Source organism: Hylaeus anthracinus, unplaced genomic scaffold (genome assembly GCF_026225885.1).
Source record: "Hylaeus anthracinus isolate JK02 unplaced genomic scaffold, UHH_iyHylAnth1.0_haploid 0, whole genome shotgun sequence".
NCBI classification, from domain to species: Eukaryota; Metazoa; Arthropoda; class Insecta; order Hymenoptera; family Colletidae; genus Hylaeus; species Hylaeus anthracinus.
In genome coordinates this window covers 24,204,623-24,224,639 of record NW_026533254.1, presented here as the reverse complement: position 1 = coordinate 24,224,639, position 20,017 = coordinate 24,204,623, and the positions used below count along the sequence as shown (strand labels likewise).

General features: G+C 42.0%; 2 protein-coding genes across 3 annotated transcripts in view; both read left to right on the top strand.

The window, feature by feature from the left end:
- Positions 1-17,463, top strand: part of LOC128888517 (tyrosine-protein kinase transmembrane receptor Ror) — a 40,157-nt gene extending 22,694 nt beyond the window's left edge. Inside the window, exons 4-12 of one of the 2 annotated variants that reach the window (XM_054145846.1) lie at positions 11,517-11,607; positions 12,271-12,490; positions 12,556-12,680; positions 12,767-13,296; positions 13,382-13,752; positions 13,815-14,031; positions 14,098-14,439; positions 14,516-14,784; positions 14,866-17,463. In XM_054145846.1, the coding sequence (XP_054001821.1) occupies positions 11,517-11,607; positions 12,271-12,490; positions 12,556-12,680; positions 12,767-13,296; positions 13,382-13,752; positions 13,815-14,031; positions 14,098-14,439; positions 14,516-14,784; positions 14,866-15,555 (2,855 nt within the window). In that variant the 3' untranslated portion in view covers positions 15,556-17,463. The other variant, XM_054146669.1, reaches the window with a different exon arrangement.
- Positions 17,464-17,756: 293 nt separating this feature from the next.
- The window catches only part of LOC128894474 (glutamate receptor ionotropic, kainate glr-3-like), a 5,962-nt gene continuing 3,701 nt past the window's right edge, over positions 17,757-20,017 (top strand). The window contains exons 1-2 of the mRNA XM_054156240.1: positions 17,757-18,039; positions 18,125-18,219. Coding sequence (XP_054012215.1) covers positions 17,827-18,039; positions 18,125-18,219 — 308 coding nt within the window. The 5' untranslated portion in view covers positions 17,757-17,826. The remainder of the gene's footprint in view (positions 18,040-18,124; positions 18,220-20,017) is intronic.

Genomic DNA, 20,017 nt, shown 5'->3' with positions numbered 1-20,017 from the left:
TTTATGGAGAATCTACCGTATTTCTTGCATCCTTGATATCCATGATATCCAAGATATCATTCATACATGCAAATTTCTACTACCCATCGAATAATCCTAACCGACCTAACCCGAAGGTCTTTACCGTGGCACGTCCACCGACGCAAGCCACAACAAGTTTCGCGAAGCGAGCGAATCAGCGATGAAAATAAGAAGTATACATAGATGTTCGCGGAGGGAGTTTTGTTCGACATCCAACATAATATCCGCCGCTGTGGATACGAATTTACGAGCAGAAACAGTTTGCCCGAGACGTAATTAAATTTCGTCGGTCGGCGAGCATTTCTTTTTCTCTCTCTCTTTCTCTCTCTCCCATTCTCTGGTGCGGGATTCGAGCCTCCGTCGTTCGTGCATCGTCGAAACAACGTTGCGCACACATTCGCGTTTACCGCGGTGTTTCGCGGCCTGCGCATTGCGAATTCCGCGTACGGTGTTCCCGCGATAAATCACGGTAATTCCGTTCCGTGTTATTAAATGAAATTAAATCGCCGTTTAAACAGCCGGCACGCGCGACGATATATTAACGAAATTGAGCAACTGTTCGGTCTGACAGGAATTAGCGCGGAATTATGGAGAAGCCTGCCGCGGCTGGAAGAAATACGGGAATTTTGTACTCGCATTTGAATTCGGGTACAGGCGACAATTATTTTGATTTATTTCAATTCTCGTGATTATGTGTTCTTTGAATGTTTACTTCGAATTCATTTTATTGTCCAACAGAAAATTTATGGTCCGAAATTGATAGTTGCACGGATATCAGGTTCGTTAGGGTGGGAATAAAATGAAGTGACCGCCCAAGGCCGTCGCGAGTTTACCCCCACCATACTGCTCGGCTACTCCCACCTTTGCGCCCTGTCCGTGCTTCTGCGCAGAAGCCCACAGGCTCTTTATCTACGAAACAGAGACCGCTTCGTTTCTCGTCGGTCAAATGGCCCTGGGCGGTCATGATAATTTTGATCCAATTATAGTGCTTACGTTCCATCAATGTTACGAAGTGCATCGCAATGCAATCAACGTCATTATTATTTCGTAGTAATTGAGCCTCCGATGATTATTATAATACGCCGCGTAATAATAATTACCCGATAGAGAAATTAGTTAACCGACACTGTCGACATTCCCCGATAATTAATCAGTATTTCGTGGATCGGAAACACAGGGTGTTCCGTAATTCCGATGCGGAAATAGAGCACGAGTTTTTCGAAAGTAAAGTATATATTTTTGGAATTTTTCGAAGTCGTTCGACCCCTCGCCACGCGTCCAATTTCGTCGATCGCACGGACGTAAAGGATGGCCAGTTTTTCAGCGGTGCGAACGGGCGAATGAAAACGCCATAAAACTCCCAAAGTCTAGTCTGAGGGACACTTTACGGCTGTACAGTAAATCTTCGATTTTACACGACTTATGGTAATCGAGTCCGCTCGACGTCCGAGGGTGTCGAAGCCGCCATAAATTCCACGGGAATTATGGCGCCACTAAAGGAGGCAATTTTCACGGGTACCGTTCGCCTGGAGCCCGGATAATCCGGGAAAAAGATCAGCTCGGGGATTATTAGCCTGCGGCCTTCGCAGAAGTGTTTCCAATTAACGAGAAGAGAATTATGATCGCCGCTGACGGCCCGTTCTGCCACGATAGATTAAAAGTTTCGCCTCCGCGGTGTGTACGTACGTCCGTGTGGCCCAGCGTTCATCATAGACGACGATGCTAAATTAATCGTTCAGCTTTCCCGGGATTCGTTCGAAAACGAAGAGAGATGTTTCATGAAAAAGGAGGCATGAAGGTTGGCGGAACCGTGGAAATATTCGAGACTTACTTCGATGGAGAGTGAAACTTGATCGCTCGAGGAGAAGCACTCTGTAACCCTAGATCCCTTCAGGGGAGTTCCCTGACTTTAAAACGGGTTGCCCTGTTCAGGGAAATCTCATGCTTTTAGCACGTGGTGCCCTGTTGAAGAGAATTCCTTACCGATAACGTCAGTTGACTGGTTGAGGGGAATCCCACGCTTTGAACACGTGGTGCCCTGTTGAAGAAAATTCTTTACCGATAACGTCAGTTGGCTGGTTGAGGGGAATCCCACGCTTTGAACACGTTGTGTCCTGTTGAGGGGAACCCCCTATCCATAACGTCAATTGGCTGGTTGAGGGGAATCCCACGCTTTGAACACGTGGTGCCCTGTTGAGGAGAACCCCCTATCCATAACATCAGTTGGGTTGCTGAGGGGAATCCCACGCTTTGAACACGTGGTGCCCTGTTCAAGAGAATTCTTTACCGATAACGTCAGTTGGCTGGTTGCGGGGAATCCCACGCTTTGAACACGTGGTGCCCTGTTGAGGGGAATCCCTTACCGATAACATCAGTTGACTTGTTGAGGTGAATCCCAGCGCCTATACTAGATTGACGTAATGAATCATTCATGGCAATACCGGCCAAACTTCGACGGAGAGAGTGAAATTTAATCCCTCGAGGGACGATACACAGTGTTCGAAACAAACAGAGACTAAAACTAACGTTATTGTGTTATTCAAATAGTACCAGTTGAATTTCCCAAAGTACGCGAATTTTCGGTGGGGACTTCGGCGATGAATTTATGGAGAAATTGAATCTCGAGGGAAACTGTATTCGCAATGGAAGAAAAAGTAGGAACTTCAATTTGAAGGAAAATTGAATCTTCGGTGTACGAACAAAATTGGGTCCCCAATTTATGAAGAAATTGAATCTTCGGGTCAGAGGGAAACTGAGTGCGCGGTACGGATGAATTTGAGACTTCAATTTGAAGAGAGATCGAATTTTTCGGTGTATAGGAAAAATTGGTTTGAAATTTACCAAAAAAAAAAAAAAAAAGTGTTTAGCTTAGAAGTATGTATAGAAAAAAATATAGGCATCAATTTATAGGAAAACAGAACTCGAAGAGTGGTCCAAAGTTTTCAATCTTCTGTTCATTTTCGAGTCGTCCAACTCCTCTTTCTACTCCGATCCTCCCCAATTCAACAGAGGTCAACGATAAAGCCATCGATTCTTATCACTCGTTTCCAACCATGCCCTCCCCCCCCCCGCCCTCCCCCCGATAGGCTATCGACACGAACGGAAAAAAAACAAAACACGGAATGGCTTGTCAGAAGGGAAATAAAGTCGTCAAACACCGGAGGATCACCGGCGAATTCGTGACAGATCGAATATTCCTGGCCGCAGAACCGTTCAAAACGACGTCCGGTCAATCCTCGTGGCCAAACCGCAACTGCGACGTGCCATCGACGTTCAGGGAAATTGAAAACTCGAAAGTTCCCCGACGATGTGAAATCGAGACTAGTAAAATTCAAGACAATTTTTGTAAAAATATGTTACTTAGGCCACTCTGGTTATCAATGCCTCATTTCGAAGTCGACATGTACTACGGATATCCACATTAGTAGACCTGAAACTCTCCACAGCGAAGAAGATTAATAATTGGGAATCCCCTCAAAGAAAAAGTCGTCTTCCGTCGTGGTACGAGGTACTGACGACAGATGGCGCGAGTAGCGAATGAGTGAAGTAGGGATAGCCCCACGATAGCCTCGAGTGGCCAATTGGTTCTGCCCCAACTATAGCTATAGTACAGTCAACGAAAGAGTCTGCTTGGGTGAGAAGTTTCGCGATGTCGTGTTCACCCTTTACCTTGTAGTCACCATCTAGGACACTGGTATAAATAACCAAACACTCGGTAACCAAGCGCTACAGTGGAATAGCCGAACTACATGTTCCAACACATTTGCCTCTCCTTTTTTACCCAAGCGCATCGTCCACAAATAACAGGCTGGGATTAGGGGTTGCAGAAGAGCGCAAAGAAATTTAACGCGGAACTTACGCCGAACTTATGCGCAATAATTCTGGTAAACCCGAGAGGAAAATTAGAGCGGCAACACGTTTCCACCTTGGAGAGGTATCTTCGGTCTACAAGAATCTATACCCCCAAAAAATAATCCCCCGACGCCGGTATTATGTTAGATTATGGCTTAAACCCGCGGCAAGTTTCTCCCTAATATTATTCTATGTCCGCCCACCTACTAATCCCCATTAGCGAAATTACATGAAATTATAATAAAGCCCGCTACCGCCGTTCCGTCGTTACGCCCTCTATTTTGGAAACGCGTCTAAGCGAAAGAGTACCCGCGGCGCATGCAGATAAGGGGTTAATGCAATGTTTATGAGATACGTTGTTCGGAGGAAACACGTGATAAACTAAGCAAGAAATGTCGAAGAAGATGTCGGGAGCATCTACGAGCCTCTCTGGTATCTTTCGGTCACTTTCTCGTGATATTCCAAGCTGGGAGGGTTCACAACCTATCAGGAGGAATTCTAAGGGACTCTTCAGTCCGAGGGATTGGGACTTTCGGTTAATTCCAGGGAAAGTCCTAGTAACTACCATCCTAGGGTTCGGACATCTAGGTTAGGACATGTAGGACACGAGGATGAGTAATACAGTAAAGACTGGTTTGACTGGATATATACAAGATGACTATCTCCACCACTGAAGGGGTTCCCCCTTGACGCTCGGCGAGCGAGCAGTGTAATATGATCCTAACCGATTGATACGCTTCTGTCGACTGCTTTTTTTTCCTCGGACCTCTTTCTCTTTCACCCTCTGTCTTTTTCCACGTTCGACGCTCGGCTCGCGTCAAATGTAAACGCAGAATAGAAACCTCGACTGGATAACTGGAATGTTTAGGTCCCGATTTTCTTCCACTTATCGAGTCTTTACTGTAGCAACTTTCCAGGTCTCTACATCTCTAGATACAAAAGTATAGCCCTCGATATCCCTGGGTGCCCACGCTCCAGCTACTCCCAGACAAGACACCAAAGGATCCAGAAGCTCTGCTACGGAGACAACCTGCTCAGGTGGAACGCGTGTCCCCCTGTACCTTTCCTTCCTCCTGTGCACCGGTCCCCCCTTCTCTTCGAGCCCCTAATCCCATCCACTCCCAGGATAAGAGACTCCACAAAGCACCCGGAGGCTCCAGCGCTACACTCGATTAGCCAGCCTACGACGAAACACAATCCCAGCCACGAATCCTCGTAGGAACCAGTCTTTTTCCTTCCTGAATCCCTTTGATCCGCGAAGGATTAATTCCCAGTGACGCGTACAGATTCCAGGCACGGTGGCGTCACTCCCGTCGAAATATCTCCGATCAGGGCCGAGGGGGCCATTAATATTAATGGGATAGCGATAGGATACGATAAAAGCGATTTAATAGCCCAGTTAATGGCGTCGTATCACGTGGGGGCTACCGAAGCCCCATTAGCAAAATTACGGGGAAATTAGACGCGCCTGGGAACGCGGTTGACCGTTGTTTCTGAGCTACACTTTTCCAGGGGTTCGTCACGGGGATGACCTCGCGTGTGTCAGGCCTCCGTGAACCGTCGACGAAATTTCGATGATTCCAGGGGGTCCTCGACATCGCTCGCTGCATTTCGGATGCAAATTAATTGCATCGTTAATGCGCTCGCGTTTGAAGGGTCACTGATTATCGCGGATGCCAACATGGACGTTAATATCGGTCCAACAGATTTTAAGGCTGGGTTGACTAACAATTTGCTGGTCTAAATCGGTCGAGGGTTGACGATCGGGGCACTAGGACGATGTTCTTCTGCACTGGACTCCGTCCTTTTCAGGGGGTTTACCCCCTAGTTAGGGGAGGGTTTCTCGGGACACCCGGTGCAGCCAGCCATCGAAAATCGTTTCACGCCGCGAACTTAATAACGCAATCGTCGCTCCCGATACCCGACGTCCGTCCCAAGCCATTTCGGCCAGCCGCAAAATACCCGGTTGCAAAAAGAAGAAAGAGAAACCGAAGACCAGGACGGACGATAGAACGTCTACCCTGAAAGAAAAGAGTCGAAATAAAGCGCACCGCTCCCCCCCCCCCCCCTCCATCCTGGTCGGCTTAATTCCAGCTGCACCGTGCCCGATAACAATTTCATCCCGATATCTCTGGTCGATTAGTCAGGTAACACGCGGACGAGGAAGCGGAAGACGCGACGGGGCCGAGGAGGAGGATGATAAAAAGTGGAAGCGACGACGAGGTATCCCCGGGTCCAGCAGAAGGCAAATCACGTACGCCCCTGCCTTTCGCGGGCTACTGAATTGAATTTCGGACAACACTTACCACGCCTGCCTCATGAATAATGCATCCGACGGCGCGGCTGGTCGCGGGTGTCGCGCACGGAAAAGTGTTGACCCTTTGACCAAGACGGATGGGGCTGCTGTTGATTATCAAAGACGAACCGTGGCCTCCGCTCGCGATTCTTGCACGTCGACGGAAGTAGACCCGAACTGGTCGTCGGAAAATGAGCAATGTCCGGATTCGAGGTGGAGCAGGGAACTAAAAGGCGTTCCTGTCGAGTCGTTGCCCATTTGGGACTTAAAGAGAGGCACGAATCCGAACCAGACATTAATATTCGAATCAGCAAAGTATCGAGATCGATTCCTTGTGCCAATGCGAAGCGAAAAGTTTTTTTCCGTTTTTCGATCCGAGGCTTCGTTCTCGAGATACGAGCAATCGAAGCTACCGCGCGAATGCGCGCGCAGGAGCGCAATCAGCTGACCGGAATACAAAATGGCGCGTGCTATGGCTCCCGCCATTGAAGCTTAGTCGCTTGTATCTGAGTAACGAAGGCTTGGATCGTGAAGCAGTGAATGAATTATCGGTTTCTTTTTGCGGGGAGCGATCGATCCTGATAACAAAACCTCGCGTTTTAATTATTATTATGTATACTCATCAGCTATCATCAGAAAAATACAATTAGAATACAGAAAAGGTGAACTATTTAAGAGGTAGCTCCTTGCATAAAATTTCCCAGGACTTTGTAAAGCGTAGAATCGCGAGATAGGCGGTGATACATTACGCTATTACGTTTCATTGCCCGACATTAGACGGGATTACGTTGCTCCTCGTGATATTACACCGGGGGCCGTGACTTAATGGCTTATTTCATCATCGCGCCCGCCCGAACATTTTTCTGTCCCCGTTAAGACTTTTTAAGGATTCGCGGCGCTCGCGATTTATGATATCTCCAGTGCCCCGTGTAATTTGTACCGCCGTAAAAGCGCCGTTGAAAATGTGCTAGGGGACCGAATTTTATCAAGAACGGTACATTGTTATTTTTATCAACGCGAACGTTCGTTTAATCGAGGAAATTGAAGGAGTCATTTTACCACTTTGCATGGTACTTTTTTTTTGTTGTATTTAATATAACATTTTGTTGTATGTAATAATGAACTTGTGATCACTTTACAATCATTTTAATAACAAAATTCACCCGAGAGTATCTTTAACAGGCAGAAACTGAAAAACTAAATTTCTAAATATTAATTAGTAGACCTATTATTTTATAATTAGTTAATTTTAAACGTTTTTAATGATTGTGATTATTAAATCATGCCTCTTGAAGCGTAATTGCAAGTAATTGATTAATATTTACGTGCGAGAAAGCTTAAATTTGTAAATAATTGCAATTTATTTATATTCATAATTTACTAGCTAGTGGCGCCATCCGCGGCAAAACGCCCAAGTTTATCGCCGATTAGTTCCTAATGATCCTCTAGAGATGGCGCCACAGATACATTTTTTCCCCGAAATAGTGAATAAATTCGCTTAATCTGCTTTATTACGTCTATTACAGAACTTCTACTCACTTATTGTACATTTTACTAGCACAATTCACCATTTTTTGACCTCTAGTTGGTGTAAAAAGTTTTTAAACAAACTGGTTGCATCATGTAACAGTGGAGGCTGAAACTAACTATTTACAAGTACAAATGATTGATTAAGATTATTAAATCATGCTTCTTGAAGCTTAATATCAAGTCATTGATCAATATTTACATGTAGGAAGGTTTAAATTTTGTAAATAATCGCAATTTATTTATATCAGTAATAACTTGTTAGTGACGCCATCCGCGGCAAAACGCCCAAGTTTGTCGCTCCCGAGTAGTTTCCGTCATTCTCCCAGAGATGGCGCCATCGTTACTAATAATACGAAACCGTAATAAGTTCGCATAATCTTCAATAATACGTGTAACAATCAACTTTGAATCACTCCACATACATTCTAATGACATAATTTATTATTGTTTGACCTTTAGTTACTGTAAAAAGTCTTTAAACAAACTGACTGTGACATCTAACACTCAAGGCGAAAACTAACTATTTACAAGCATAAATGATTGATTATGGTTGCCATATCATGATTTCTGATGCATAATTACAAGTTATTGATCAATATTTACATGTAAAACAGCTTCAATATGCAAATAATTGCAATTTATTTATGGCGGTATTTTAGTCGGTGATGGCGCCATCCGTGGCAAAACGCCCAAGTTTGTCGCCCCTGAGTAGTTTCCGCCGTTCTCTCAGAGATGGCGCTAACGTTACTAATAATACGAAACCGTAATAAATTCGCATAATCTTCAATAATACGTGTAACAATCAACTTTCAATCACTCTACATACATTCTAATGACATAATTTATTATTGTTTGACCTTTAGTTACTGTAAAAAGTCTTCAAACAAACTGACTGTGACATCTAACATGCAAGGTGAAAACTAACTATTCACAAATATAAATGGTTGATTATGCTTAATAAATCATGCTTCTTGAAGCTTAATTTGTGGTCCCTGATCAAGATTTACATGCAAAAGTAACATAAAAATAAAAAATAAATTAGCATAAATTACTTTAATACCTCTAATAATGAACCCGTACTGTCTTTATAATCGTTTCAAAAGTTTCTGAGCTTCCACTAATTCTAGGTAAATGATCATCGGTGGAAAAATAATTTTCGTACAATTAATTCGATTAATTCCCCTGTCTGAAATGCATCAATGAATTCTATCTTTTGTCCATCGAAATCATATCCTTCCCTCGATTACTTTTCTCCCATGCGCCGGGGCAGACCCTTTCAGTTTCGATAAAAACTGAGAGAATCGAGACGCTGGCGCTGGTCCATTATCTGCCAGGCGATAAATCGATGGAGCGACCAGTCGAACGAATCGCGAACGGAAGCTCGGATCGCGTCGCGTATCGAATTCATTGCCCGGAAATCATACAATACGGCCCCCGATGTAATGAAAGATAATTGAAATCAGAACGGAATCGATACGGAGAGTTATATTCTGTTTGCGTTTAAGCCGAGTACGAAAATAGAAGAGAGGAGAAAAAAAACACACCTTGTGCTCGGGTTATAAAGCACGCGGGGTCTCGTTGGACGATTTTTTTATGCACATCCTGTGCAGTCCCCTTTATTACGTTGCCCCGTTGCACGGAGAGCAAATATTTCCACGATGAAAAGATGGGGAAGCAATTACGAACGGTATTCCACCGACAGCGTACATAATCAACTGAATTTTCAATGAATGGGAGCCGTGGAATACTTTAATAGCGGTGTTTAGTACGACACATATGTCGAAAGGTCCTTTCTACGAGAATAGACTGTTACTATAAACTTCATTTATTGCAGAATATAAAACATTCATTACAAATTAAAATTTTTAGTAGATATAATATTTAAAGGATCCTGCAAGCAGATTTGCAGCTTCGGTTGCCAGTTACAAGGCGTAGGAAATATGCCCCTGGCAGCTGGCAACCAGTACTACAGATCGTACGACGGGTTGCCTGCTTTAAGGCGCGGGCGAGATGCCCCTGATAATTGGCAATCGGAATTGCAGACCAACTGATGGGTTGCGTTCAATTTACCCTGATCCTTTTTTACGTAGAATGACGGAAGGAGCCAACGAATGTAAAAAATAATGCAACTATTCGCCGCCAGATGACCATCGAGCTCGTTAACAAGGTTTTCTAATTATATAATTTTACTGGTGCTCCGGCCACGCATGCTACGAAAGGTTCTGTTTTAACGTGTCAAATAATTCCTGGGCGAAATAGAAACGAAGTTCGCGCGGCACCCTTTCAAACGAAATGAAACTGATATTTCCCGTGCGCACAGAGAGCGGGGATGCAGGAACAGAGAGAAGCGAAACACGATAGAGGAAGGCCGTAGAAATTCGACGGGGATTTTTAGCGAATGCAGCACGCTCCCTTTCATCGTGTCCCAACTTTTTTTTAGAATTATGCCGGCACAAAAGCGAGCACCACGAGAGAGGGGAAAATAAACCTGGAGATTTTCAAAAGGACCGAGGGACGTGCCGCGCGTACAAAGAGGAGGCCTCCGCCAACGAAAGCGCACCTTGAACGTAGAATCGAAAAGATTTCAGGTGGTCGAGTATCAAATTTTATCGACGTGGGCGCTCCACCGCGTCATCGGGAATAAAAACGAACCGAGAGGATCGAGGATCGCCATCTACGAAGGAAGCGGAGTGTAAACGATATGTAAACTCGCGAAGAAGAAGGGTTGCCTGTGTTCAGGGGTAAACAACGAGCTCCAGACGCGATAAAAGAACGATTACTCGGGGCGGAATGGCCTCGTGGAAGCTGCGATTCAGTGGAGGGTGCTCTTAGGTTGCCAGTAATGCAAACTCGAGGGGCTGTAAAGAGTTTGGGGCATTTGTTGTTTTCGAAAAACATCGTTACCGCAACAGATAAACGTGAAAACTTGTTTAAAAGTAGACTGCTGATTTTGATGCATTTATAGAAAATTCGAATGTGCGAGGTACTACTAGATCCACACAGTATGCAATAATATAAAAGTGCGATTCAGACAAGGAAAAATTAAAAAATTAATCTATACGTATTATTGTAACTCCATACTCTTCCGTTATACGTATAAATGTAACTTAAACGATATAGTTTAAGTTTATGTTTAAGTTTTTGTAATTTTTTACATTCGTTGGCTCCTTCCGTCATTCTACGTAAAAAAGGATCAGGGTAAATTGAACGCAACCCATCAGTTGGTCTACAATTCCGATTGCCAATTACCAGGGGCATCTCGCCCGCGCCTTAAAGCAGGCAACCCGTCGTACGATCTGTAGTACTGGTTGCCTACTGGTTCCTACGCCTTGTAACTGGCAACCGAAGCTGCAAATCTGCTTGCAGGATCCTTTAAATATGAAATCTACTAAAAATTTAAATTTGTAATGAATGTTTTATATTCTGCAATAAATGAAGTTCATAGTAACAGTCTATTCTCGAAGAAAGGACCTTTCGATATATGTATCGTACTAAACACCGCTATTAAAGTATTCCACGGCTCCCATTCATTGAAAATTCAGTTGATTATGTACGCTGTCGGTGGAATACCGTTCGTAATTGCTCCCCCATCTTTTCATCGTGGAAATATTTGCTCTCCGTGTTTAAAAGTGTAAAGTGTAAAGTTTTTCTATAACAAGATACATATAGTTCCATTCAAAATAAAAGGAAAAATTAAAAAATTAATCTATACGTATTATTGTAACTGGGTACTCTTCCGTTATACGTATAAATGTAATTCAAACGATATGGATTGAGTATACAGCAATAATTATTCGAACAATAATTTCTTTTGCAGCTCCTATTCAACCAGACCACCTTCTCGATCAAACATCGGTCGACGATAAGTTCTCGCCCGACATGACCGGCGGCAGTGATTTCCTCGACGAGTAAGTTATTGAATTCCTACCTTATCTTCTGTTTAAATGACAGTTTTACTTACCACGGTATGGTAAGCGTGTTGATTCCTTATTTTACCGCCAAAAACTGCAATTACCGACAGTTTACAAATGGCCGCCGGGTGTGGTGTCAAATGACACAGGCTTTCTGTTAAAATTAAATGTTTTGATAGATAATTTATAATTATGAAGCTACTCTTGTACCTAGTATTGTTGCAAAATGCGTGTATTTTTGTACGTGCCATAAATAGTGTCAAAAATGTTACTACTATTACAGGGACAAGGTGAACCACTCTTTGTTGTATCCGCGAGGTTATACAAAAAAATACCGCGTTTTTTTGCAATAATACATACGCAACGATGTACATGCCCATTAAACAAATAAAAATTCAATTAACAGCTCCGTCTATTTTTATTTCAATTTTAAAACTCCTTGTGTCGTTTCGTTAGCTTTGTGTTTTTGTTTGGTTGAGGTTATGTTTGTGACGAAAAAAACGATCGTGCATTTTTGTAAAAATCATGACATAAAATGTTCGCGTGACGACGCAACGATCTGTTATTCCAACTTTGTGAAAAACGTAGATTTATGTAAAGTTATATAACTAACGAAATGTATTTGTATATGTAAATAATATAAAAATTAATTTTGAATAGCATTAGGCCCGGAGAAGGATTAGACCTCTCAGGATCTGGAATGTCGACGCCGCTCATCTCCCATCTGGCATCGACAAATTCGTTTAGTATATTATCGCCGAGTCCGCAACCGACTAGTTCTCAATCTAGTACTACCGACGTCCACGCAATCGGTGGCCTTAGAAACGTCAATATGCAGTTATCTCCTGGAAGAAAAGACAATCATGAAGGAAAATGCGAGGTACGTAGAGACTTTCCTAACGTTACTATTGAAATGAATGTTCTGACGTAACATTGTTCGTTTAGGTGTACATAGGAAAAACATGTGCACAATTTCTGGAGAATCAATCGGTGTATATTCCATATCCAATGACGCAAGAATTACTCGACGACAAATTGATGAAAGCCTTCAATGTGATACAATACTCTAAGTAAGTAAATTCTACAAAATTTATTACAAAGATGTATAATTCATTCGTTTTACGTATTAAGGTAATTTTTAATTTCTATATTTCAGCGAAGTCTCGTTAAATTGCGAAGGTTACGCAAAACCATCTCTGTGTTACTCCGCGTTTCCGATATGCCGCGACCCTGACAGTATTCTCAAGCTGAAAAACTCGAAAAGTTTGTTTCACCTTCTAAATAACAACCAAGGCGGTTTATCCAAGGACGTCGGCGACGGAGATGAAGCGGATGACATCGAGCGATCGCATGGTATCCCGCGAAAACGGAGCCCAACGTTAGGACCTGGTTCCGATCCGTACAAGGACGGAAAATCCACGAAAAAACTCCTTAGTCAAAGCTACGGGGACGTGCAGTCCTCTACCCGAAACGAGATTAATCGTAAACTACGAAGGATTTGTCGAGAGGAGTGCGAAATGTTAGAGAACGATCTATGTAGAAAAGAATATGCAATCGCTAAAAGACATCCACTGATTGGACATGAAGTGCCTTTAATTAATTGTCGTGACTTACCAATGGAAAACACTCCTGAGGCTCGTGATTGTTTAAGTCTCGGAATTTCCACGGAAAACAACGTCCAGGAAAGTGAGTATCAATATACATACATTATCGATATCGTGATATCTATAGCGAGTATTGTTAATATCCTAATTATCCGGGTTACCTGCAGACGATTATTGTTATTGGGGAAGCGGAAAGTCATATCGGGGTATCGTGAAGACGAGTATCAGCGGAAGACCGTGTTTGCAATGGGTGGCTGACTTCAATCTTCCGATCTCTGATTATCCCGAATTGGCTGGCCAACATTCGTATTGTCGCAATCCGGGTAATTCCGAGTCGCAACCGTGGTGTTACGTTGACGTCAACCATATGATGCAGAAGGAATTTTGTGATATACCTAAATGCGTTGAAAACTTATGGATCTATGCAGTCGTTGGTTTTGTGCTAACAGGAGGATTTGTTGTCATATTGATTTGTTATTGCTGCTGCTATAGAAGCAGAAAGTCTACGAGGCAAATGAATCATTTACCATCGAACAAAGTAAGGTTCAACTCGAATCACCCCTTTACGCTTGGAACAACACCTGACTTCTTATTTCGCAGATGTTGACGGGTATACAGTGCGACAAGAATATATACGATGGAAGACGAAACACGACACAGCCTATGGAAATGAGTTCTCTTTTAACTGGCCCTGGTAACACAACCCCCGGAACCGGAACGTTGAGCAGCGGAAGCAGTAGAACGTCCAATAACAGAGTGCCACAATTCACCACTAATAACGTCGTGCTTCTACAAGAACTCGGCGAAGGAGCTTTCGGTAAACATTGGATTTTCCACTCGATCGCTGGTGTATAAAATAAACAATTTCTTATACGCCCTCTAGGAAAAGTGTACAAAGGCGAGTTACAGACTGGCAATAAATGCGAGCCACCGATTTACGTAGCGGTGAAGACATTAAAAGAGAACGCGAGTCCAAAAACTCAGAGCGACTTCAAACGAGAAGTGGATCTCATGACGGATCTCAGGCATCCAAACATTATTTGCTTACTCGGCGTGATATTGAAAGGGGAGCCTATGTGCATGTTATTCGAGTACATGACCCAAGGGGATCTGCACGAATTTCTCATTTGCCACTCGCCAAGGTCCGATGTTCCGTTAAACAATGGAACTGGCAAGATTTTAGAGCAACCAGAATTTCTGCACATCGCTTTACAGATCGCGTCCGGTTAGTTCACGCTCTACAACGAATTTACTATTTACTATCTGTTTGTATAAAATTCTAGAGCTTACTGTTTCTTCAGGCATGGAATATCTAGCGAACCACCATTACGTCCACCGAGACTTAGCCGCGAGGAATTGCTTAGTCGGAGACAATTTAACGGTAAAAATCTCCGATTTCGGGTTATCGAGAGACATATACAGTAGCGACTACTACAGAGTCCAATCTAAGAGTCTATTACCTGTTCGATGGATGCCTCCAGAGTCAATTGTTTACGGGAAATTTACGACGGAGTCGGATGTATGGAGTTTCGGTGTTGTGTTATGGGAAATTTATAGTTATGGCTTACAGGTAATGAAACGCATCTTCGTATTAACTACCTTACTTTGCAAACTCTCGATATCTTATTTATATATCGTATTTAACTTGCAGCCATATTACGGTTACAATAATCAAGAAGTAATAGACATGATTCGGTCGCGTCAGTTGCTACCTTGTCCCGAAGACTGTCCCACCATGATCTACAGCCTGATGATAGAGTGCTGGCACGAGGTCGCGAATCGCAGACCACAGTTTCCAGAGATTCACCATCGTTTGCACAATTGGTACATAAACCAAACCTATCTGAGCGATTTCTGCAACGAGTCCATAACTAGCTACTCTGGAAGCAGTCACAAGAGCACGAATAAAACCAATTCCACTCAGTTGTCGGCGCCGATATACAAGTGCGATCAGAAGGACGTAGGGAACTTCAAGGTTAACGCGGTGGAGCAAAGTTTCTGTAACACGAACGATCACAGCAATGGATTGAAAATGCTGCCGACCTACCAGAATGCTAACCCGATCGAACAGAGGACGAATTGTGTTTACAGTGAACACAGTACACCCATCAAGACACCGATTTATCCCAACCAGACGAACATTAATTTGAACGACTACGACGACAAACAGTGCTGCTCGCCTAAGCTGAGCGGGGCAAAAAAAGTTTTGCCTCCTACGACGCAGTCGGTGGGCAAAATAAACACGCTGAACGGTACCAGACCAATGCAGAACGGCGCACAACTAGTCGTCAGGTTACCGGACCCCAGCAAAGTTACAACCGAGACCAGGGTATCGAAGTAACAACCATCACGCGGTGAACTCACGACGAATTTCTATGTTTCTATATGTTTACTGTAATTGCTGTACAAGGTATGTATGGATATGATCCGTTTCTAGGTACAATTTAAATCTTCGAAACTTCGAGTAACGTTCGTCGAACAGATTAGGTGCGACCTTCGATACCGAATCACTGCCATATTTCCGCGTTTCTATTTATTTCTTAACCGAGCTACGCATAATATTTTCTACTGGCAATAACACACTTCGAACGATGTACAAGCATTAACGTTTTATACATATAATACGAGCGACTATACATACGTATAAATATAGATATATACAGTGTAGACTGTAGGCTGTACTATTAACGTTTCCCGTATTTTTTTAACGTTACTTCTCCAATTGTATTTGAAAGTATTAGGTATCGTGTTAATATGTGTTTAAGCATATTCGATAGCACTGGATAAATTACGCGTTAATTTTACGTAAGTACATGAGTGGCTATTAATTCGTATATATTACATCGCCGTAACAATAATATCGCCGGATAGCATTTGACGGAACAAAATTGTAAATCAGATAACGCAACGTTTTTTTTTTTTATCTGATATTTATTTATATTTTTGCACTAACGAAAACCGCGAATTTTTAATCGATGTATCGTTACTCGAATGTAATATACACGTGATATCGGCTGTATTTGTAATATTGTGTGCTTACCAGACTGATAATAAGTAATTTTAGTCTTAAACAATTTGCACAATAAGAGATTACCCTCTATCTAACGATAAATTGTTCCCTGCGAAAAGAACAATTTAAAGCGCGATCTCATTGGAATTCGATAAACAATTCTTCCTTGGCCCGCGATTGTACGCGAACCGCCATGTTCGATTCGTTTACGAAGAGGAAAGCAATTAAAATCATATCGTATACCAAAAACTGAATAGCAATAATTGTGTTCGCACCAGCAAAAGCAATTTCATTCGTAAATTAAGCGTTACAACTTTTACACTATCGTCACATTATCATTTTTATATCTCACACGTGGGGGTTTTCATATCTTATACGACAAACTGATGAGATCACGTACTCTGTTGCTAATTTATGGAAGAATAATCATAAAGCGATTGTGACAATTAATACTACGAACATAACGTTTTAAAAATGCTCTTACGATCGTTAGAAGAGAAAGGGATCTATGGTCGCGGTGAATCACGATTCGACTAGCATAATGAACTAACGATGGACAACCGTGGAGGTTCAACGATGTTCGAGAAGAATGTTGTCGATGATATTGATGTGTAAATTATACAGGATCACTTATCATTCGTGTATAGAGCGTAGAGCATGCGACCAGCGTTATTGCACTCGAATTGTTCAAAGCTAGTACAACATCCGAATGATAGCCGACAAGGTGTGAACAGGAAATAATCGATAACGTTTGGCCTCGAACGATAGCATGAAAATAATAGGATCGCGTGTAAGCTAGGTAACAAGAGCCTAGAGAGTGAGAGAGTTTGAATAAAACTGTATTATACTTTTTATAATTTTCTATTAAAAGAAAATCAGCGAGACGTCTCGTCGACTGCAAGGAATAGCGTCGACGGATGTGTCGTTCCCCCAGAATCGATGTAAACCAAGATTCGCGGAGGCGATTAGAATAATCTATCGATTAAGTTCAAACGAGACTTTTTGAAAATGACGAGCCTCCGACTCGGTGTTTGTATTATTACTTGTATCGCAACGCTCCTGTGGCCGTATCGAAGGCTCGTCATCGGTTAGACTTAAGTTAACTTATGTCAACTATGTCGACGAAGGATCATAAACTTAAGACCTTTATATATACAGTCAAGTATGATATATACGATCCATGTTTTTTGTATGAAATTTTGTTCAGTATTTCTTCCCTGTAATCCTTCATCATAATTCAGCGACTCATCTTAGAGTAGACTTGTATAACAAAAGTTATAGTCCTCTTCGACCAAAGAACCGATAACACAAGAGATAAAGAAGAAATACAAACGTTGGTTCAATATTTCAAAGACTTAACGAGTTTCCTGACACGTCACATTGACATGTTTCACCCATTAGAATCACTTTGGAAAATCTAGGCGCTAAAGTGACTAGTATTTGCTCGACAATCAATAAACCACGATCATTAGCTCGCAATTTTCCCATCTCTATCTTCGCTGTACGATCAAAGTTTAATAATGGCAAGTTGCACATTAATTCCAATGCTGGAACCGTGCGAACACAATTCGTCTGGAATACTACTAAAACGAGTATCGGACGATGTTTCTACTTTTCTCCGTTTTATTGTTTCGTTACGGATTTGTGCAGTGTGCAGTGGACAGAAACATGATTTGGGACAAAAATCGACAGGAATTCGTAGATCTGTACAGTGTTCCGAGATTTGCTGGCTTGCGAGAAAGAGCGTTAGCCAGGGAAGGAGATTTTAACGCGGAACATATCAGCGGGAAAGTTCTGAAGGCGTCTTACTACGAGGTTTAAGTAGAACCCTTTCGAATTGCGCTTAAATTTAAATTATAGTTCCATTCAAATCTCAATCGTACTTCATCGTTACTCTTAGGACGGGGATTTAGTTTCGTTTTATGAGAACGATACGAAGGTGAGTGGAATCTACGGGGAAATATGGAACCTGCTCGCGGATCATCTGAACTTTACGTACGTTCCTCTTTTTTTTTAATAAGAATTTTTATAACTGGAGGAAGGTCATCGCTCACTGAGCTGCTCAATGAGCTGGGTTTTAGTACTAGTGGCGCCATCGGTGGGGAAAAGCTCAAGTTTGTAGTAAGGTTAGTTTTCACTATCGACGCTAGATGGTGATAGCAAGCAGAAGTTAATAGCGCCATCTGGCATTAAAAATGGAAACTATTCCGGGACAAACTTGCACGTTCTCCCACCGATGGCGCCACTAGTACCAAGACTATAGTACTTGAGACTATAATACATTTATGTTCAGAATATAAGTGGTTTTATTTTCAAGTTGTAATGATCACACGTTTGAACAACCAGAAAGTCATTTATTAATTAACAAAATCAATCATAAATTCGAAAAGATAAACGAAACAAAAGATGGTAAAAGCATTGAGCTCTATCCTAACTGGAGTGTGAACTGCGAGAGAGAAGCCAGTCCGAGAGAGATGCAAGATGTGTGGTTCCAGTGATACTATCTTATAGCAAATTTATGTGTGGAGAGAGAACAGACTCCTCTTTGTTTGAATTTCGCAGTACTCTAGGAATTATTTACAGATTAGTTATGTACAGATTTGAACTTTATTTCCTTTCTATTTATATATAAAACGATAGAAACATTAATAATAATGACATAATAATGAAATAGTATACATAATTTACATACCATAACTTAGATCATACAAATATGTACAATTTGGTATAGAGCTAAATTTTATTATTTGTCACAATTCAATGTATATTGTATTTATCCAATTTTATGCGGTAAAGAATCTGAAAGTAACTCATTCGACAATGCTCAGCGATGCTCGGGTAGGTTATGTTACGGCGTACGTTTGTTCCCCCTCTACAAATAAATTTGCTATAGGATAATACCGGAACCACCCATTTTGCATTTCTCTCGGACCTCCGTCGCCTCTACTTCTTCCTACAGGAGTTCACACTCCAGTTAGGATAGAGCTCAATGGTTCAGAATATAAGTGATTTTATTTTAAAGTTTTAATGATCACACGTTTGAACAACTAGAAAGCAATTTATTAATTGAGAAAATCAATCATAAAATTCGAAAAGATAAACGAAACAAAAGATGGTAAAAGAGATCCTCTTCTGAATCGAGAAAGCATTATCAGGTATCGGCCACAAGACTGTGGGGACCTTCGACCATATATACATGGACTGCTCAAGTCTAATCTTTATACACTAAGCACAGTGTAACCAACACCTCCATACCATAAAATAATTTTTTGGAAAAAATATTTAACCGACTTCAAAAAAGGTACAGTGAAAAGTATGAAATAATTTCTAGTTAATTTATATGAATACGCACTAGCTCTAGATATAATTTTTTAAAAGTATAGGAAAATGCAAAGAAAAGCATGAAATAATTTCTAGTTAACGTATATGAATCTGCATTATCGACCGAGCACTCCACATTACCGACAGGACAATCTGCATTGTCGACTGAGCACTTTACATTACCGACCAAGTAATCTTCCTTATCTGCCGAGCACTCCGCATTACCGACAGGGCAATCTACATTACCAAAAGAGTAATCTACATTACCGACAGAGCACTCTACATTATCTGCCGAGCACTCCAAATTACCGACAGAGTAATCTACATTATCGGCCGAGCACTCTACATCACCGACAGAGCACTCTACATTATCTGCCGAGCACTCTACATTACCGACCAAGTCATCGTTATTAGCGGCTTGGCCCTCTACATTGCCGACGGGGTAATCTGCACTAGCGACTGATTACTCTAC